The sequence below is a fragment of the Entelurus aequoreus genome, linkage group LG03, assembly GCF_033978785.1.
Source record: "Entelurus aequoreus isolate RoL-2023_Sb linkage group LG03, RoL_Eaeq_v1.1, whole genome shotgun sequence".
Lineage (NCBI taxonomy): Eukaryota > Metazoa > Chordata > Actinopteri > Syngnathiformes > Syngnathidae > Entelurus > Entelurus aequoreus.
Genome location: NC_084733.1, coordinates 11,660,725 through 11,683,650, shown reverse-complemented (window position 1 = coordinate 11,683,650; position 22,926 = coordinate 11,660,725). Strand labels below are relative to the sequence as shown.

The window sequence follows — 22,926 nt, the reverse complement described above, 5'->3', positions numbered from 1 at the left end:
CCTTATATATGAACGTTTTAAAATAGGCCATTCATTGAAGGTGCGCCTTATAATCCGGTGCGCCTTATATATGGACCAATATTGAGCCACAACAGGTCTCGCAACCCCAGCCTCTACTGTAGCGTCTATTCTATGCGCCTTATATATGAACAAAGTTTTAAAATAGGCCATTCATTGGAGGTGCGCCTTATAATCCGGTGCGCCTTATATATGGACCAATATTGAGCCACAACAGGTCTCTCAACCCCAGCCTCTACTGTAGCGTCTATTCTATGCGCCTTATAATGCGGTGCACCTTATATATGAACAAAGTTTTAAAATAGGCCATTCAAGGAAGGTGCGCCTTATAATCCGGTGCGCCTTATAGTGCGGAAAATACGGTAGGCTTCAAGTAATGGCAGGGAGGAAAGTGTGATGATAACCACAGAACCAGAAATGGAAGCCACGACAAACCGCCACCAGGGGGACAGCGTCGTGAGTAGTCGGACCGGATCTCTTTTTGGGTCTGCAGGGGTACCTAATGTTGTGGCCAGTGTGAGTGCGGTTCTGACCTGAAGGAGAGGGCGTCGGCCATGTCCCTCACGTTGACGTCGTAGACTTTGTAGCCTTCCCTCTTGAAGGCCAGCACGGCGTTGGGGCCGAGCCAAATGTTGCCGTCCATGCGCGGCGTGAAGTGGACCCCCAGGAAGGGGAAGCGGGGATCGGGCACCTGGAACACACGCCATGACATCATCACATCATCGTTTCCTGTTACTTATCATGAACTGTTTTTACCTATTGTCTTTATTTAATTGCACTTGTTTGTCTTAACAATTTGTGTAACATGATCATTTATCACATTTATAATTACCAAGCCCAAAAGCAGTGAAGTTGTCACGTTGTGTAAATGGTAAATAAAAACAGAATACAATGATTTGCTAATCCTTTTCAACTTATATTATACTTATTTTTTTGCAAATATTAGCTCATTTGGAATTTAATGCTTGCAACATGTTTCAAAGAAGCTGGCACAAGTGGCAAAAAAGACTGAGAAAGTTGAGGAATGCTCATCAAAGACTTATTTGGAACACCCCACAGGTGAACAGGCTGATTGGGAACAGGTGGGTGCCATGATTGGGTATAAAAGCAGCTTCCGTGAAATGCTCAGTCATTCACAAACAAGGACGGGGCGAGGGTCACCACTTTGTCAACAAATGCCTGAGCAAATTGTTTAAGAACAACATTTCTCAACCAGCTATTGCAAGGAATTTAGGGATTTCACCATCTACGCTCCGTAATATCATCAAAAGGTTCAGAGAATTTGGAGAAATCACTGCACGTAAGCGACAATGCCCGTGACCTCGGATCCCTCAGGCGGTACTGCATCAAAAAGTGACATCAGTGTGTAAAGGATATCACCACATGGGCTCAGGAACACTTCAGAAAACCACTGTCAGTAACTACAGTTCGTCGCTACATCTGTAAGTGCAAGTTAAAACTCTACTATGGAAAACCAAAGCCATTTTATCAACAACACCCAGAAACGCCGCCGGCTACGCTGGGCCCGAGTTCATCTAAGATGGGCTGATACAAAGTGGAAAAGTGTTCTGTGGTCTGACGAGTCCACATTTTCAAATTGTTTTTGGAAACTGTGGACGTCGTGTCCTCTGGACCAAAGAGGAAAAGAACCATCCGGATTGTTATCGGCGCAAAGTGTAAAAGCCAGCATGTGTGATGGTATGGGGGTGTATTAGTGCCCAAGACATGGGTAACTTACACATCTGTGAAGGCGCCATTAATGCTGAAAGGTACATACAGGTTTTGGAGCAACATATGTTGCCATCCAAGCAACGTTATCATGGACGCCCCTGCTTATTTCAGCAAGAAAATGCCAAGCCACGTGTTACAACAGCGTGGCTTCACAGTAAAAGAGTGCGGGTACTAGACTGGCCTGCCTGTAATCCAGACCTGTCTCCCATTAAAAATGCGTGTATATATATATATATATATTGTATGTATATAAATAAATCTACGCCCCCTTGTGTCTGTGCCGTCTACTCCCTCCTGTACATAACACTTACACATCTGTGAAGGCACCATTAATGCTGAAAGGTACATACAGCAACATATGTTGCCATCCAAGCCACATCTTTTTCAAGAACGCCCCTGCTTATTTCAGAAAAACAATGCCAAGCCACATAGATTCTGTTTTTACTTTGCACTCCCAACAAAAATGATGTTGCAAAACAAAAACTATGTCCTAGAGCAGGGGTGTCAAAGTCAAATGGACGGAGGGCCAAATAAAAAATTTAGCTACAAGCCGAGGGCCGGACTGTTCGAATGTTCATTGAAAAATTTTTAAATGACGCATATAGTCTAGTGAACCTAATTGAACCTACTGAAAACCTAACAAATATATTCCAATATGATCAGATAAATAAAGCAATATTTTCTTATGGCTCTGTCAGTAATCTTTAATTTTCAACAGACACAAAAGACACATTTCCTTTATATAAAAATCCCCATAACATGAACATTAAATGAAAGAAACCGGTATTCAAGGCACCATCAGTAGCCTATATTTTCTATTTTAGCAAAAGTGGGCTAAATTTACTTCAAAGAAAAAAACAATAATAGCAATTTTCTATCATCCACTCAACTGAAATATTTTAAAAATATAATTAAATTGAAATACAATAAAATAAAGTGCAAAAATCTATAAATCAAAAACAACACTTTGTTTAAGGAGAAGTAACATGCAGTGAAAACAAATATTAAACTTTAACTTTTAAACTTGAATTGAGTAAAAACTCTAAATATGTGATTGCACAGTAATGTTCACATTAAACCCCCCTCCTCCCTCCGTGGGAGGGAGGCGAGTTGGGTGCCCGAAACCCCCCGCTGGTTTCGGCCCGCCCCTTGGCGCGCGTGGCACGGCGGGCTCCGCGACCCGACGGCTGGCCCTCGTGGCTTGACGGCGGGCGCGTCCCGACGGGCCGCGCGTAGGGGTGAAACGCAGAAGTCTCAGGGCCTCGTGGTGAGGGGGTGGCCTGCGGGTTTCGGCCCGCTTGACCCCCCCGCTCCGCTTGGCGCGCGCGGCACATGACGGGTTCCGCCACCGACGCTCGGGCTGCAGCCCGACGGTGGTGCGGGCCCGGCGGTGACGCGCGGTTTGGGGAAACAAAGCAGAAGTCTCAGGGCCTCGGAGCCGGGTTTCGGCCCGCCCCCTTGGCGCGCGTGGCACGGCGGGCTCCGCGACTGACGGCCGGGCTGCAGCCCTTCGGCCGGCAGGCGCGTCCCGGCGGGCCGCTCGCCCCCTTTCGGAACCTTGGACCGGCATCCGCTTGGTGCGTGTAAAAGATCTGCGGTCTAAAAAAATAAAAAAAAATAAAAAAAAAAAAAAAAAAAAAAAAAAGATCTGCGGGCCGGTTCTAATAATAAATCAAGATCATCCCAAGGGCCGTAAAAAACCTTCTCGCGGGCCGGATATGGCCCGCGGGCCTTGACTCTGACATATGTGTCCTAGAGTGATAAAAACGACACTTCAGCAGCACAAAGAGTTTATTAGCGTGGTGTACTTACAGGGTAGATGTTGCCTTTGACCAGGTGGTGTTTCTCAGGCTTCAGGACCAGATAGTCGCCTCTGAAAGGAACAATCCGCGGCTCCTGACTGCAGCCGGAAATCTGCGACAGGCGGTCTGAGTAGAGGCCGCCGCAGGTCAACACGTAGCGGCAACGCACCTCGCTGCCCTGATGGAGAGTTGACATGCAGACTAAATATCAATGAAGCAAAAGGCAACATGGATGTATCGTACTGTACAACATCACCTTCTTGTCTTTGATGGCAATTGGATATTTTAGTCCTGAAAATGATAAGGAAAAAAATAATAATAATGATAATCACTTTCATGGTCTGACAAGTTCATGCCACGGCAACAGGTGGCGCTCTAACCACTAACTACTAACACCCCTTCAGCCAATCAGAAGCCAGATGAAGAAAGTCATTTCAGGAAAAGGCACGACATCATCATGTTGGATAAAACTTTATATAAACAATTTACGTAACATGATCATCTATAATTTAGAATCATATATTTGTATACAATTAGTGTAACATGATCATTTATTAAATTTATAATTATATATTTGTATAAAAAATGAATGTATCTTTAATGATAATCATATATTTGTCAACAATTTATGTAACATGATCATTTATAATTATAAATTTGTGAAAAATGTGTAATAAAATAATGTATCTTTAATGATAATGATATATTTGTTAATTTATGTAACATGATCATTTATAATTATATATTTGTATAAAATTTGTGTAACAAACGAATTGATCTTCAATGATAATCACATATTTGTCTACAATTTATGTAACATGATCATTTATACATTTATAATTATATATTTGTATAACAATTTAATGTATCTTTAATGATAATCATATATTTGTCAACAATTTATGTAACATGATCATTTATAATTATATATTGGTAAAAAATGTGTAATAAATTAATGTATCTTTAATGATAATCATATATTCGTCAACAATTTATGTAAAGTGATCATTTATAATTATATATTTGTATAAAATGTGTGTAACAAATTAATTTATCTTCAATGATAATCACATATTTGTCTACAATTTATGTAATATGATCATTTATTACATTTATAATTATATATTTGTATAACAAATTATGTAACTTGATAATTTATAATTATATATTTGTAAAAAAAATGTGTAATAAATTAATGTATCTTTAATGATAATCATATATTTGTCAATTTATGTAACATGATCATTTATAATTATATATTTGTATAAAATGTGTGTAACAAATTAATTTATCTTCAATGACAATCACATATTTGACAACAATTTATGTAACATGATCATTTATAATTATATATTTGTAAAAAAAATGTGTAATAAATTAATGTATCTTAACTGATAATCATATATTTGTCAACAATTAATGTAATATGATCATTTATAATTATATATTGGTAAAAAATGTGTAATAAATTAATATATCTTTAATGATAATCATATATTTGTCAACAATTTATGTAAAGTTATCATTTATAATTATATATTTGTAAAAAATGTGTAATCAATTAATGTATCTTTAATGATAATCATATATTTGTCTACAATTTATGTAACATGATCATTTATTACATTTATAATTATATATTTGTATAGCAAATTAATGTATCTTTAATGATAATCATATATTTGTCAACAATTTATGTAACGTGATCATTTATAATTATATATTTATATAAAATGTAACAAAATAATTTATCTTCAATGATAATCACATATTTGTCTACAATTTATGTAACATTATCATTTATTACATGTATAATTATATATTTGTATAACAAACTCTTGTATCTTTAATGATAATCACATATTTGTCAACAATTTATGTAAAGTGATCATTTATAATGATAAATTTGTATAAAATTTCTCTAACAAATTAATTTATCTTCAACGATAATCACATATTTGTCTAAAATTGATGTAACATGATCATTTATAATCATATTTTGTATACAACGTATGTGACATGATCATGTTTTTATCATTTATAATCATATATTTGTATACAATGTATGTTGATCATTTATCACATTTATAATATTGCGTACAATTGGTGTAAAATGATTATATTTGATCATTTGTACATATTTTTGTAAATAATTTGTGCAACATGGTCATTTATATATTTGTGTTTAACTTCTGTAAATTGTATCATTTATAATAATGATATATTTGTGTTTAACTTGTGTAATTTGATCATTTCTTATAATGATATATGTGTATAAAATATAGCTGGTTAATTTGCTCAATGACCAAGCTCTTATTTCACTGATTGGCTGGGAGGAATCACGTGACGATGTTTGATAAAGAAGGTCACCTTCAGCGCCCCCTGCTGGACTCTCCTTGACCGCGGAGATGTCGGTCACTTCATACTGAGTCCGCACTTTGCCACCCGCCTCTTCGAAGTCTTTGCCGTATTGCAGCGCCACCTGCCTCCAGTCCACGATGCCAGTGTGGGGCGAGTCCAGCGCCATGATACCCTAGTATGATATCATTACATCATGATGGTCTAGCTAGCATCAGGACACCCTACTATGATATCATAATAGATGTCATGAGAATAGTATCATACCAAGATTGTATCATATCACGTTATGATAGTATGATAATATGATGTGATGATAATATAGTATGATATCATGATGATATGACAGTATAAAATAGTATGATACCGTGATAGTATGATACTATGATGGTATGCTACCATCATGTTATGCTATGATAGGATAATACAATGATGTTATGATAGTATGACACAATGATAGTATAATACCATGTTACCATTATAATATGTTATTATAGTATGATACCAGTATGACTATTATGTTATGATACCATGATTTTACCAGAGTATGATGTTATGATAGTATGACACAATGATAGTATAACATTATGTATGATACCATCATGGTATGATAGTACGATGCCATGAAAGTATGATACCACCATATTGTAATGCTATTATGATACAATGTATTATGTTAGTATGATACCATGATGTTATGATATTATGACACAATGATAGTATGATAACATTATGTATGATAGCATCATGGTATGATACCGTGATGTTAAGATAGTATGATACCATGAATGTATGAAACCACGATACCATCATGGTGTACCATGATAATATGATGCCATGACGGTCTTATACCATGGCATAATGGCATGATACCATGCCATGACGGTATCATACCATCATAGCATGATACCATGATAATCTGATGCCGCGATGGTACACGAGAATGATATCGAGATGTATGACGCCTTGATGGTATGCTGCCATATCATCATGTTATGGTATCGTATGATGGTAGGATACCATTATATTACGTTACGCTATTATGATACAATGGTGTTATGATCAAATGTTCGTATTATACCATGATGTTATGATAGTATGACACAATAATAGTATGATAACATTATGTATGATACCATCATGGTATGATACCGTGATGTTAAGATAGTATGATGCCATGAACGTATGATACCACGATACCATCATGGTGTACCATGATAATATGATGCCATGATGTCTTATACCATGGCATAATGGTATGATACCATGCCATGACGGTATCATACCATCATAGCCTGATACCATGATAATCTGATGCTGCAATAGTACACTAGAATGATATCGAGATGTATGACACCTTGATGGTATGCTACCATATCATCATGTTATGGTATCGTATGATGGTATGATACCATTATAATATATACCATTATATTATGATACAATGATGTTATGATCAAAGGATGGTATTATACCATGATGTTATGATAATACGACACAATGATACTATGTACTATGATGTATGATGCCATGATGGTTTGATACCATTGTATTATGATACAATGATGTTATGATCCAATGATAGTATGATACAATGATAGTATGTACTAGGATGTATGATGCCATGATGGTTTGATACCATTATATTATGTTATGCTATTATGATACAATGATCAAATGATAGTATGATACCATGATGTTATGATAGTACGACACAATGATAGTATGTACTATGATGTATGACACCATGATGGTTTGATACCATTATATTACGATACAATGATGTTATGATCAAATGATAGTATGATACCATGATGTTATGATAGTACGACACAATGATAGTATGTACTATGATGTATGATGCCATGATGGTTTGATACCATTGTATTATGATACAATGATGTTATGATCCAATGATAGTATGATACCATGATGTTATGATAGTACATACTATCATTGTGTCGCACTATGATGTATGACGCCATGATGGTTTGATACCATTATATTATGATACAATGATGTTATGATCAAATGATAGTATGATACCATGATGTTATGATAGTATGATACAATGATAGTATGTACAATGATGTATGCTATGATGGTTTGATACCATTATATTATGATACAATGATGTTATGATCAAATGATAGTATGATACCATGATGTTATGATAGTGCGACACAATGATAGTATGTATAATGATGTATGACGCCATGATGGTTTGATACCATTATATTATGATACAATGATGTTAGGATCAAATGATAGCATGATACCATGATGTTATGATAGTATGACACAATGACAGCATGTACTATGATGTATGACGCCATGATGGTATGATACCATTATATCATGATACAATGATGTTATGATCAAATAATAGCATGATACCATGATGTTATGATAGTATGACACAATGACAGCATGTACTATGATGTATGACGCCATGATGGTATGATGGTATGATACCATTATATCATGATACAATGATGTTATGATCAAATAATAGCATGATACCATGATGTTGTGATAGTATGGCACGATGATAGCATGATACCATGATGTTATGATAGTATGACACAATGACAGCATGCACTATGATGTATGACGCCATGATGGTATGATACCATTATATTTTGATACAATGATATTATGATCAAATTATAGTGGTATCACGATGTTATGATAGTACGACACAATGATAGTATGTACAATGATGTATGATGCCATGGTATGATACCATTATGTTATGCTATTATGATACAATGATGTTATGATCAAATAATAGCATGATACCATGGTGTTATGATAGTACGACACAATGATAGCATGTACTACGACGCCATGATGGTGTGATACCATTATATTATGATACAATGATGTTATGATCAAATGATAGTATGATACCACGTTGTTATGATAGTATGTACAATGTATGATGCCATGATGGTTTCATACCATTATATTATGATACACTGATGTTATGATCAAATGACAGTATGATACCATGATGTTATGATAGTATGACACAATGACAGTATGACGCCATGATGGTATGATACTGTAATAGTATGACGCCACGACAGTATGATATACCATGATAATATGATGCCACTATGGTTTGACACCATCATAGCATGATACTATGATACAATGCACAGTGGTATGAAACCATAACGGTATGATACCATGATGGCAGAATCCCATTATCACCATTAATGAATGTGTCTTACCCTGCAAAACGGTTCTCGCTCTCGAATCCCTTCGGCGTCCACAATGCTGAGGCCCGGAACGTTGTTTTTCTGTCCTCGCTCGTACAACGCTTGGAGTCGAGGGATTTCTTCTTGCTCCACCGCCACAATAAGCTACACACACACACACACACAAAGTGTCACATAAAGGTAACACACCGAGTTAGTTGTTTGGACTCGGACGCACTTTTCCACATTTCTTGTATGGCAGCCCCTTTTTGTCACAATAGTCGTAGGCCAGTGAAGCTCCTCGCACACACAAACGAGCTTTAAGCGATCCCGGCGTGTAGTAAATGCCGCTGTGGATCACGCCGCTGTTGTGGCCGCTCTGGTGGACGGCTGCGGTGGAAGAAAAATAAAGAAAAAAAGGTTAGAACGAGGGATGTCCGATAAATCGGACTGCCGATATTATCGGCCGATAAATGCTTTAAAATGTAATATGGGAAATTATCGGTATCGGTATCAAAAAGTAAAATGTATGACTTTTTAAAACGCCGCTGTGTACACGGACGTAGGGAGAAGTACAGAGCGCCAATAAACCTTGAAGGCACTGCCTTTGCATGCCGGCCCAGTCACATAATATCTACGGCTTTTCACACACACAAGTGAATGCAAGGCATACTTGGTCAACAGCCATACAGGTCACACTGAGGGTAGCCGTATAAACAACTTTAACACTGTTACAAATATGCGCCACACTGTGAACCCACACCAAACAAGAACGGCAAACACATTTCGGGAGAACATCCGCACCGTAACACAACATAAACACAACAGAACAAATACCCAGAACCCCTTGCAGCACTAACTCTTCCGGGACACTACAATATACACCCCCCTACCCCCTAGTCCCCCACCTAAACCTCCTAGTGCTCTCAGGGAGAGCATGTCCCAAATTCCAAGCTGCTGTTTTGAGGCGTGTTAAAACAAATAATGCACTTTGTGACTTCAATAATAAATATGGCAGTGCCATGTTGGCATTTTTTTTCCATAACTTGAGTTGCAGTTGTTCTCTTATTTTGGAAAACCTTGTTACATTGTTTAATGCATCCAGCGGGGCGTCACAACAAAATTAGGCATAATAATGTGTTAATTCCACAACTGTATATATCGGTATCAGTATCGGTTGATATCGGTATCGGTAATTAAGAGTTGGACAATATCGGAATATGTGCAAAAAAGCCATTATCGGACATCTCTAGTTAGAACACAACATAAGAATATGACAAAGCTAAAGATTAGCCTTAATGCTAAAACAAATACAGGTCCATATCAGCATCAAGGGTTGGAATTGGGGTTTAAATCACCAAAAATGATTCCCGGGCGCGGCCACCGGTGCTGCCCACTGCTCCCCCTCCCCTCCCAGGGGGTGATCAAGGGTGATGGTTCAAATGCAGAGAATAATTTCGCCACACCCAGTGTGTGCGTGACAATCATTGGTACTTTAACTTTTTTTAACTTTATACCTTTTCACAAGTTCAAAACGAACGTGTTATCTTCTTCTTCCACTTGAAATAACTCACAAAGTTCTTTCTCCTTCTCCAGCAGGATGAAGCTGAGCGCAGGATGCCGCAGGATGAGCTCTCTGGCCGTAGCCAAGCCCACGATGCCGCCCCCCACCAGCGCCACGTCGTACGAAGCGCTGAAAAAACAAAAACGTCCATTTTCGTCGTTTGTTTACCTTGCAATAAATCATTTTTGTACGCCGTGTTGACATTGCAGGTCAGGGGTTCAACGTCCTGTCGTACGATGATGCGACCTTTGAAACGGACGCCTATTTTGTCAATAGTTAAATAGTCAATTATGATGATGACATTAAAAACATAATTGGAAGGAAGTTTGAAACAAGCATCAAATGTTCCAGCATGGAATAAAAAAACTTCACTCTGAAACATTTGTTTGAATCTTCACTTTTAATTTAGGGACAGAATAGCAGAAAGATGTGCAAAAAAAGTTGAAATTAGGCAAAAAAATCAAATAGTAGGAACACACTAAATGGATGACATTTATTATGTAACTATTTTTATGCAAGTGCTTTTAAATGTCATGTACTTTTCATTTTGCTGTCAAAAATATGAAATTATTTAAAATATATCTAATAAATATGACAATTAAACATATGGTTTCTCATTGTATCCCATTGGGTTTGTTTTCTTCTTGCCTTGATGTGGGATCTGAGCAGAGAATATATTTGTGGCTTGTGCAGCCCTTTGAGACACTTGTGATTACGGGCTATATAAATAAACTTTGATTGATTGATATAAAAAAAAAAATATTACAATGAAATATAGTCAATACATAAGTAGAAAGCAGTAAAATATGTTCAATAACATAACAAATAATATATTTATCCATCTATATACAGATAAATACATCTACATATATAAATTCATAGGAAATAGATAATATTGAATAAAGGAGTACAAAAAGAAAACTATGTAATAAGAATGGAAATAGGGATGTCCGATAATGGCTTTTTGCCGATATCCGATATTCCCCAACTCTTAATTACCGATATCAACTGGTACTGATATATAGTCGTGGAATTAACACATTATTATGCCTAATTTGGACAACCAGGTATGGTGAAGATAAGGTCCTTTTTTTAAAAATTAATAAAATAAAATAAGATAAATAAATTAAAAACATTTTCTTCGAATAAAAAAGAAAGTAAAACAATATAAAAACAGTTACGTAGAAACTAGTAATTAATAAAAATGAGTAAAATTAACTGTTAAAGGTTAGTACTATTAGTGGACCAGCAGCACGCACAATCATGTGTGCTTACGGACTGTATCCCTTGCAGACTGTATTGATATATATTGATATATAATGTAGGAACCAGAATATTAATAACAGAAAGAAACAACCCTTTTGTGTGAATGAGTGTGAATGGGGGAGGGAGGTTTTTTGGGTTGGTGCACTAATTGTAAGCGTATCTTGTGTTTTTTATGTTGATTTAATTAAAAAAATAATAATAAAAAAAACAAAAAACGATACCGATAATAAAAAAAACAATACCGATAATTTCCGATATGACATTTTAAAGCATTCATCGGGTCTCTAAATGTAACCATTCAATAACACTAATACTGAAAGTATTTAATACTTGGATGTAACATAATGACAATATTTAATCAAAATAATGCAAAATAAAACAAATTATTAAATAATTAACATAACGCAAATGCTCAATAAACAAACAAAAAAATAATGGCAATATTCAATAAATGTATACAAAATAATGAAAATACTGACGAATAAATTAAAAAGTAATGTAAAAAAATTATGAAAAATATTAATAAAAAAAATAATAATACATGTCTAATATTTGAGCCAAATTTAATGTAACGAATTCTAAATGGACGCTCCAAAAATAATATAGGTTGTTTGCACAGGACATTGTGTTCCAGAAAGGTTTTCTATTACATAACTGATGTCTCCAGAGGGTGGAAGAACTAATGTGAAACACATGCATGTCTTTTTTTTCTTCTTTACAGCAAGACACATGACACTTTTTACCCCGCAAGAACAAAGCTTTTCTTGTTGTTATGTAACGCGACTTGTTTGTGACAGCCGCTTAAAAGAAGAGTAAAAGCTCCAGTATTGTCGTGCAAAAATCAGACAGGTGATGACACAGCGTGAAAGTCGCTTAAAAGAAGAGTGAAAGTTCTTGTATTGTCTGCAATGGTCAGACAGGTGATGACAACATGCAATCAAATGTTAGTTAACTCACCTGTGCACGAGTCTGCTGGCGACGTCATAGGGCACTTTGGGCTGGCAGCAGGCAGCCGGAAAAGAGGCGCTGGCCAAGACCCGAAACATGGCGGCGATGGCACTAGAGAGACTCCTCAGAGCAGCGTTATCATTGTGGAAAGAGAAAAAAACAGTTTTTGCGGCAATGTTCCACCTTCAGCGTAGTTCCCTCCTCCTCCTTGTACTGACACCAGATAACTGCTGTCCCTGAAACTCGAGAACTTTTGCCCGCTCTCGCGATGTTTCCCCTTTTCTCCCGCACAGCCAATAGGCGAGCGCGTTTCTTGGTGACGTCACAAATCTCGAACGAGACTCCTCTCGCCAAAATGGCCGAACCCGGAAGATAAACAGCTTGTTCGCTAAATAAAAGGTAGGTCAAAAGATATTCACTCGTTCTCTGACATTTTTTTAAAACGTATGAAATGTGTACATTTGTTTTAGGAATGAAGTTGTTAGCGAGGACGGTGCAGTGCGCTTTGAAGCAGAGAGAGACGAACCGGAGACATTTCTGGGCATGGCTCAATGCTATTTTCAACAAGTACGATCTCTTTATTTACAGTCATAATATGACAGTGCGTTTCCCACCTAGGCCTTCGGTGGTGTCCGACTTCAATAATTACCTCTCAAAAGAATAATAATTATAGATTTTATTTGTAAAAAGCACTTCACATTGAGCAAACAACCTGAAAGTGCTACAGTGCATTGGAAAAAAAATAAAATAATAAAAAGATAAAGGAAATGTAAATGGGTTATACTTGTATAGCGCTTTTCTACCTTCAAGGTACTCAAAGCACTTTGACACTATTTCCACATTCACACACACATTCACACACTGATGGCGGGAGCTGCCATGCAAGGCCCTAACCACGACCCATCAGGAGCAAGGGTGAAGTGTCTTGCTCAAGGACACAACAGACGTGACTTGGTTGGTAGAAGGTGGGGATTGAACCAGGAACCCTCAGGTTGCTGGCACGGCCACTCTCCCAACTGCGCCACGCCGTCCCCAAAAGAACATACTTGCCAACCTTGAGACCTCCGATTCCGGGAGGTGGGGGGTTTGGTGGGGCGTGGGCGGGGGTGTGGTTGGGGGCGTGGATGGGGGCGGGGGCGTGGTTAAGAGGGGAGGAGTATATTTACAGCTAGAATTCACCAACTTGAGTATTTAATATATATTTCATACATATATATATATACATATATGTATGAATGAAATACTTGACTTTCAGTGAATTCTAGCTATATATATATATATATATATATATATATATATATATATATATATATATATATATATATATATTATACATATAAATAAAATAAATACTTGAATTTCAGTGTTCCGGAGGCTATCCAGTAGATGGCAGTATTGTCCTGTTTAAGAGTGTCACAACATTGCTGTTTACGGCAGACGAACTGCTTTACGGTAGACGAAAACGTGACTGCTGTTGTTGTGTGTTGTTACCGCGCTGGGAGGACGTTAATGTAACTGCCTAACCATAAACCCACATAAGAAACCAAGAACTCACCCTCGATCATTCTACAGTTATAACGTGATTGGGCAGGCACGCTGTTTATATCGTGGGAAAGCGGACGTGAAAACAGACTGTCGCCGCTGTCCCCACACAGGTCTGCATGGAGCTGGAGGGGGCGTGGCCTCCAGCTCCGGCTGAATTCCGGGAGAAAATTTCTTCCGGGAGGTTTTCGGGAGAGGCGCTGAATTCCGGGAGTCTCCCGGAAAACCCGGGAGGCAAGTATGTAAAAGAATGAATAAAAACTAGAACAGCCTAATAGCTAGAACTAGAATGCATATATCTATAAAAAGGCTTTTTTAAAAAGAAGGGTTTTTAAGCCTTTTTTTAAAAGCATCCACAGTCTGTGGTGCCCGCAGGGGGTCAGGGAGAGCATTCCACAGACTGGGAGCGGCGGAGCAGAAAGCCCGGTCCCCCTTAGTTCGTAGCTTTGTCCTCGGAGGTTGGAGAAGGTTAGCCTGTCCGGAGCGGAGGTGTCGTGTGGAGCAGTGGTCCCCAACCTTTTTGTAGCTGCGGACCGGTCAACCCTTGAACATTTGTCCCACGGACCGGGGAGGGTGGGTGAAATAAAAAAAATTTTTAAAAACATTTTTCATAAAAAAATACAATCATGTGTGCTTACGGATTATCCCTGCAGACTGTATTGTTCCATATTGATATATAATGTATATATTGTGTTTTTTATGTTGATTTAATAATAAAAAAATATATACATATATATATTTTTTTTCTTTTTTGTGCGGCCCGGTGCCGGTCCGCTGCCCGGTGGTTGGGGACCACTGGTGTGGAGGATTTGGGGGTGAGTATTTCTTTGAGGTAGAGGGGGGCATTTCCATGGAGGCACTGGTGGGTTAGTAGGGAGACTTTGTATTCCATCCTGAGCCATAATTTGTGTCAAAACATGACCATAGTTTGGAGAAATACTACAGGAACACATTTACGCCCTACTGGGCATTGAATCAGCCTTCCTGGTGAGGTCTATTCAGGTGTACTGGAGAGGAGGCTAGGCCGGATAGTCGAACCTCGGAGTCTTGTTCACGAGTGAGGGAAGAGTGGATCGTGAGATCGACAGGCGGATCGGTGCGGCGTCTTCAGTAATGCGGACGCTGTATCGATCCGTTGTGGTGAAGAAGGAGCTGAGCCGGAAGGCAAAGCTCTCAATTTGCCGGTCGATCTACGTTCCCATCCTCACCTATGGTCATGAGCTTTGGGTTATGACAGAAAGGACAAGATCACGGGTACAAGCGGCCGAAATGAGTTTCCTCCGTCGGGTGGCGGGGCTCTCCCTTAGAGATAGGGTGAGAAGCTCTGTCATCCGGGAGGAGCTCAAAGTAAAGGCGCTGCTCCTTCACATCGAGAGGAGCCAGATGAGGTGGTTCGGGCATCTGGTCAGAATGCCACCCGAGGGAGGTGTTTAGGGCTCGAGGCCACGGGGATGACTATTTCTCCCGGCTGGCCTGGGAATGCCTCGGAAATCCCCTGGGAGGAGCTGGACGAAGTGGCTGGGGAGAGGGAAATCTGGGCTTCCCTGCTTAGGCTGCTGCCCCCGCGACCCGACCTCGGATAAGCAGAATAAGATGGATGAATGGATGGATGGACATTGAACACATCAACAGTGTACAAAACGGGTTATTTTCTGGCGCATTTAAAAAACAATTAAAACATATCTTACGTGGTAGTGTCAAAATTAAAATTGCAAAAAACATATTAAAAGTGAAAAAATAAAATATTTGAACTCACAATTTATAGCACCTATTCGACGTCGTATAAACCAGTGGTACCCCTTCGTCGTCAGCTTATTCGAGTGGAAATGGCGAGCATTTCCCCATTTGATCGCCAGAACAGCTGAGCTAGCTTCCGGGGTTGGCCGATATCATCTCACAAGATGTAGTTTCTCTTTAAATATCCTTCTTGAAAATGGCCTTGCAAATATATATATGCCACCTAATCAATGTTTTGTTCTCCTGGTCTGGCTACGGCGCAACACTTCCTGCTTCCTGTTAAATTGGAACTTGTGATTGGATACTCACTTTGGAATGGCAAGCGAGTACCCAATCACAGTCTCGTTAACATCAGGCTACTTAGAGAGGCTACTGTCAACAACTCGTGATCTGATTGGCTATCGCAATTGTCTCTCAACTCTGTTCTCAAATTCATCCACTAACAGTCTGGGACGCGTAATTGTCACGTTCAACGTGAGGCCAGCTAGAAGGCCTTACTGACAACAACTCGTGATCTGATTGGCTATCACAATGGTCTATCAACTGTATGTCCACGTTCACTGACTATTATTTATATACACTGTTATGTTCATTTTATGTTTGGGTCATGAGGAGGGCTAAATATTCCAATTATTATTTTTTTTTTTACAGGAAAGTCTCAGTATGATGCAAAATAGAAAAAAAGGCTGTCTATCTATACATTTGTGAGTGTTATGTAAAAGTCTATTCCAGGGGTCTGTCACCCAGCGCCTTGACACCCCTTCCTGTCTCCTGGTTGTGGCTTCCTCAGATTGTTTTAACCGCGGAGTTAGAACAATCTGTATTCTTAAAAAGAGTTCTATAACATCAGACTGTCTGTGAGGCCGTGAAAACACACAGGCTGAGTTCTGAGGCGCACGTAAAAGGCACTGGAAGCCTGTGTGTTCACTTCAGCTTCTTGAGTGTGCAACTGCTTGGGTAAGCTAACCAAGAATACTTGCCAAAAGAAAAAAAAAAAGGACAATGAGTTTAATTTCACATGGACAGATTGCTTGTCCTGTAAATTAAAAAAAAGATGAAAACTTAGAAAAGTTTACAGCCTATAACAGGGGTCACCAACGCGGTGCCCATAAGGACCAGATGAGTAGCCTGCTGGCCTGTTCTAAAAATAGCTCAAATAGCAGCACTTACCAGTGAGCTGCCTCTATTTTTTAAATTTTATTTATTTACTAGCAAGCTGGTCTCACTTTGTTCGACATTTTTAATTCTAAGAGAGACAAAACTCAAATAGAATTTGAAAATCCAAGAAAATATTTTAAAGACTTGGTCTTCACTAACTGACAAAGAAACAGATAACAGATTTGGTGTCCAGTTCAAAGTGTGACATTATTTATTTAAAAATTTGAGAGTTGACTTTTGTATTCTACATGAGTTATTATTTGTACAAACATGGTGCAAAGTAATTCATGATTTGTTAAAAAATGTTAGTGGCTAGCTAGTTAAAATGGGATATTGTGATTTCACAAGACTGTCTTAGAAGTGATCATTTGAAAATGTTCAATTTAAAAAATGTGCACTTAGAGAAAATATAAAAATAAAGTGTTGCATATTGAAATTTATCTGTTTTTATATATATTTATTGTGAGAAATCATTAAGATGATCAGTGTTTCCACAAAGATAATTAATTATTAATACCGGTAATAACGTAGAGTTAAAAGTAAATTGAGAAAATTGGCTATTTCTGGCAATTTATTTAAGTGTGTATCAAACTGGTAGCCCTTCGCATTAATCAGTACACAAGAAGTAGCTCTTGGTTTCAAAAAGGTTGGTGACCCCTGGCCTATACTATGTTTTCCTTCGAGGAGGAGGCGGCAAAATGTCTCTTTTGATAATAAAAGTTGAAGACTCCTGAGGCCGTATTTATCAAGCTTCTTAGAATTACTCCTAAGAAGTCTGCTAAGAGTTGACTTATGAGTAAAGAAATTCTTCGCTGAAAGCTGCACTTGAAAGTTAGTTATCAAGCGTCTTACTCACACTTTCAGCGAAGTGTAGGGCTGAATTACGACATTACTATGTGCCGTAAACGGAATTTTAGGTGACGTCATTTCTGTGTCCATAGAAATGACCAATCACGGAAGGGAATCCCTTGTCTAAGAATAAAGAAATATCTTAGAAATATTTAAGTGGACAATGGGAGTGTATATTTTGACAATAAACTACAAAATAATACAAAACAAACAAACAATATTGGCATCGAATCAAAAATAAATGTTTCCTTTTCTTTCCAATTCATTAATTAGGCAACTAATTTGAAACTGGTGTGGGTGGAAAGTCAATGAAACGCATGACGAGGTGAGGAGCAGTAAAGGCCATTATTGTTTCCATAACAATTCTGCTTACTGATGGTTGTGATGGCCCCAAATCATCAGCGTTACACTGATGCATTTTCCCAGTGGCGAGATATCGAAGCATTGTGATGACCTTTAGTTCTGCTGCGTGATGTTGCTGATGAGATGACGCCCCTTATTAAATCTGTGACAAAAATAATACCCGCTCTGTCTAAATCAGGGGTCACCAACCTTTTTGAAACCAAGAGCTACTTCTTGGGTACTGATTAATGCAAAGGGCTACCAGTTTGATACACACTTAAATAAATTGCCAGAAATAGCCAATTTGCTCAATTTACCTTTAACTCTGTTATTATTAATAATTAATGATATTTATCTTTGTGGAAACACTGATCATCTTAATGATTTCTCACAATAAATATATATAGTAACAGATAAATATCAATATGCAACACTTTATTTTTATATTTTCTCTAAGTGCACATTTTTCAAATTGAACATTTTCAAATGATCACTTCTAAGACAGTCTTGTGAAATCACAATATCCCATTTTAACTAACTAGCCACTAACATTTTTTAACAAATCATGAATTACTTTGCACCATGTTTGTACAAATAACTCATGTAAAATACAAAAGTCAACTCTCAAATTTTTAAATAAATCATGTCACTCTTTGAACTGGACACCAAATCTGTTATCTGTTTCTTTGTCAGTTAGTGAAGACCAAGTCTTTAAAATATTTTCTTGGATTTTCAAATTCTATTTGAGTTTTGTCTCTCTTAGAATGAAAAATGTCGAGCAAAGCGAGACCAGCTTGCTAGTAAATAAATACAATTTAAAAAATAGAGGCAGCTCACTGGTAAGTGCTGCTATTTGAGCTATTTTCAGAACAGGCCAGCGGGCTACTCATCTGGTCCTTACGGGCTACCTGGTGCCCGCGGGCACCGCGTTGGTGACCCATGCTCTAAATGATACCGTTTGATCAGCTGCTCGTCATCAAACAAAGCCAGGACATCCTTCCGCTCCCTGAACGTTCGCGGACGTCTCTCTCGCCTCAGTGCCATCCCCCGCTGGCAACTCCTAACCACTTAGGACACCTCTGAAGGTCTCTTAAATATCGTGGAGAGTAGGAGTGATTCTTAGACTTAAGAAAGTTGATAAATAGCTTTTATTGTTAAGTTTGAGAGTAGGACTAAATTTCGCAAATTCTCAGGACTTAAGTGTAAAATGGCACTCTAAGACGCTTGATAAATACGGCCCCTGGTCTATCCTATACTATAAAAGATGTCAAACATACAATATGATCAGGATATGGTCAGCATACTTGAAAACAAAGAAAACAATCTGAAGTTGTCTTTATTTCTAGTCTAGTCGGCCCACTTGAGAGTAGATTTTTCTCCATGTGGCCCCCGATCTGAAATGACTTTGACACCCCTGGTGTAGTGTCTCGCTGAAGGGTAAAAACGGATGTGAACAGCTGGGGATCGAACCAGGAATCCTCAAATTGCTGGCGTGGCCGTTCTACCAACCGGGCCACGCCGTCACCAGGGCCGGCCCGTGGCATAGGCCGTATAGGAAAATGCTAAGGGCGCCGTCCATCAGGGGGCGCCACGCCAGTGCCACAAATGTTGCAGAGAAAAAAAAAAGAAAGTTGGTACTATTATTTCTAAATACAAAAAATAATCCCACGTTAATTAAAATGCAAAGTAAAGCCTATTTAATAGAAATATTATTTGTCACAGCATTGCGCCCCCTCCCTTCCCGTATCATGACTCTTTTTGGACGTCACCACATCAAAAAAATCAACACAAGATGTCAAAACGGCCAAAACTGTCAGGAGTCCGGGGGGAAAAAAAGAGAAAAGAAGAGGTGAAACGAGAAAAAGACAGAGGTAGCAGGTAGATAACGTTAGCCTACATGAAATTATTTGTCTGTGATAGTAACCTGGCTTTTTAGCATTAAGCTAATGTTACATGATTCGGCAATTGCTAATCAATAAGTAGCTAGTTCTGTTTTAACGTCGGGTTAATATTGTGGAGGGGGCTAAATTGTTATGGAAAATAATAATGTAACGTTAGGTAATTACAGTACTCCCACCTTACATTCCTCAGGGACATTTGTATTAGATCTTTTAAGCAGGTGTTTTTTGTTTACATTGTTATTGCCTTCTGGTTAGCTAATGTTTGCTCTGCAGGTAATAGTCACTTGTCCACCCCTTTATATATTAGGTATAGTTGTAAGCCTAGTTGTTAAAGTGCACATCATTAATGTTAATTAAGCAATATCACATGAGAGGGAATGCTGTTTTTTAATTTGAGCACTGCTGTGATTCGGTTAAAGATAATCATAACATAACATTCTCATATAATATGTTGATTTGCTTTCTTTAAGTAAAAAAAAAGGTCAAGGACAAAGCTATTCGGTTTCTTGTGAGTATATACACTTCACTGCCGATGTGGGGGGGGGTGCCACCTAAAATCTTGCCTAGGGCGCCATATTGGTAAGGGCCAGGCCTGGCCGTCACCATGAATTGATTTACGTGGACCCCGACTTAAACAAGTTGAAAAACGTATTAGGGTGTTACCATTTAGTGGTCAATTGTACGGAATATGTACTGTACTGTGCAATCTACTAATACAAGTTTCAATCAATCAAAAAAAAAAGGGACTTTTGTGTTTTTGCGCGCACACAGTGGACAGCAGCATGTTGTTGTTTTGGCTTGTGAATAAATAGTTGATCCATCCCCTCCTTGTTATGTTTGAAATGCAGTACTGTATATCAGTGGTCCAGTACCGGTCCGTGGATCGATTGGTCGCACAAGAAATAAATAAAAAATTTAAAAAATAAAAACATTTTCCTCCCCCACACTCATTCGCACAAAAGGGTTGTTTCGTTCTGTTATTAATATTTCTGGTTCCTACGTTATATATCAATACAGTCTGCAAGGGATACAGTCCGTAAGCACACATGATTGTATTTTTTATGACAAAAAAAAAATACAATAAAAAATAAAAATAAATACCATACACTACACCCCCCCACCCCCCCCAGTCCGTGGGACAAATTTTCAAGCGTTGACCGGTCCGCAGTTACAAAAAGGTTGGGGACCACTGCTGTATAGCACTTTATATTGTGTCCAAAGTGTACAAACATTCACCTAAATATGGACTGTTGTCAAGGCTGGAAGTTATTATTCATATTTACATTGTTTCTTATGGGGAAATGTGCTTCACTATCCGAGCTTTTCCACTGTATAACATTTTTATCCCGCCATTTCAATGTGCTCAGGGTGGACTATGAGCGAATCAAAGCTGTCGGCCCAGACCGAGCGGCGGCCGAGTGGTTGATTCGATGCGGCGCCAAGGTGCGCTTCCAAGGCTTCGAGCGCTGGCATCAAGACTACAACGCGCTGCCCACCGGAGCTCTGGACAGATACAAGATCCAGTCCATCGACGCCACAGAGTCCTGCATTATGTACAGAGGCTTCGACCATCTCGGTGCGTGTCGCACATAACAACTTTCCGTTCGGCGTGATCCACGGTGACGTGGTTGTGCTTTTTGCGCAGAGGGTTTGCGGCGCGTGGAGGAGATGAAGTTCAACAAGTGTATGTACATTGAAGACGCGTGTTTGGAGAGGCTGAGCTCGCTGGAGAACCTGCAGGACAGCTTGTCCACCGTGGAGGTGGTGTCGTGTGGGAACGTGACGGACAAAGGCCTTGTCGCTCTGCACAAACTCAGGTGCGACTGACCCCGGGATTTCCAATGAATGCGTAATGGCGCCATCGCAGCAGCGGAATCTTTCCGTTTTTATTCAACGGGAGGTGCGGGGGGTGTATATTGTAGCGTCCCGGAAGAGTTAGTGCTGCAAGGGGTTCTGGGTATTGGTTCTGTTGTGTTACGGTGCGGATGTTCTCCCGAAATGTGTTTGTCATTCTTGTTTGGTGTGGTTTCACAGTGTGGCGCATATTTGTAACAGTGTTAAAGTTGTTTATACGGCCACCTCCAGTGGGACCTGTATGGCTGTTGACCAAGTATGACTTGCATTAACTTCGCTGTGTTTCTGTTGAGCAGCCGTTACGTACACTACCGTTCAAAAGTTTGGGGTCACATTGAAATGTCCTTATTATTGAAGGAAAAGCACTGTACTTTTCAATGAAGATAACTTTAAACTAGTCTTAACTTTAAAGAAATACACTCTATACATTGCTAATGTGGTAAATGACTATTCTGGCTGCAAATGTCTGGTTTTTGGTGCAATATCTACATAGGTGTATAGAGGCCCATTTCCATCAACTATCACTCCAGTGTTCTAATGGTACAATGTGTTTGCTCATTGGCTCAGAAGGCTAATTGATGATTAGAAAACCCTTGTGCAATCATGTTCACACATCTGAAAACAGTTTAGCTCGTTACAGAAGCTACAAA

The 22,926-nt window shown here is 38.7% G+C and overlaps 2 protein-coding genes across 2 annotated transcripts in view; one reads left to right on the top strand and one right to left on the bottom strand.

The window, feature by feature from the left end:
- The window catches only part of l2hgdh (L-2-hydroxyglutarate dehydrogenase), a 19,931-nt gene extending 6,697 nt beyond the window's left edge, over positions 1-13,234 (bottom strand). The window contains exons 1-8 of the mRNA XM_062041219.1: positions 12,903-13,234; positions 10,690-10,808; positions 9,354-9,505; positions 9,149-9,280; positions 5,922-6,084; positions 3,808-3,842; positions 3,562-3,729; positions 552-709 (exon numbers count right to left, since the gene is read on the bottom strand). Coding sequence (XP_061897203.1) covers positions 552-709; positions 3,562-3,729; positions 3,808-3,842; positions 5,922-6,084; positions 9,149-9,280; positions 9,354-9,505; positions 10,690-10,808; positions 12,903-12,991 — 1,016 coding nt within the window. The 5' untranslated portion in view covers positions 12,992-13,234. The remainder of the gene's footprint in view (positions 1-551; positions 710-3,561; positions 3,730-3,807; positions 3,843-5,921; positions 6,085-9,148; positions 9,281-9,353; positions 9,506-10,689; positions 10,809-12,902) is intronic.
- The window catches only part of dmac2l (distal membrane arm assembly component 2 like), a 10,755-nt gene continuing 778 nt past the window's right edge, over positions 12,950-22,926 (top strand). The window contains exons 1-4 of the mRNA XM_062041222.1: positions 12,950-13,292; positions 13,364-13,460; positions 21,790-21,998; positions 22,068-22,239. Of these exons, the coding sequence (XP_061897206.1) occupies positions 13,366-13,460; positions 21,790-21,998; positions 22,068-22,239 (476 nt within the window). The 5' untranslated portion in view covers positions 12,950-13,292; positions 13,364-13,365. The remainder of the gene's footprint in view (positions 13,293-13,363; positions 13,461-21,789; positions 21,999-22,067; positions 22,240-22,926) is intronic.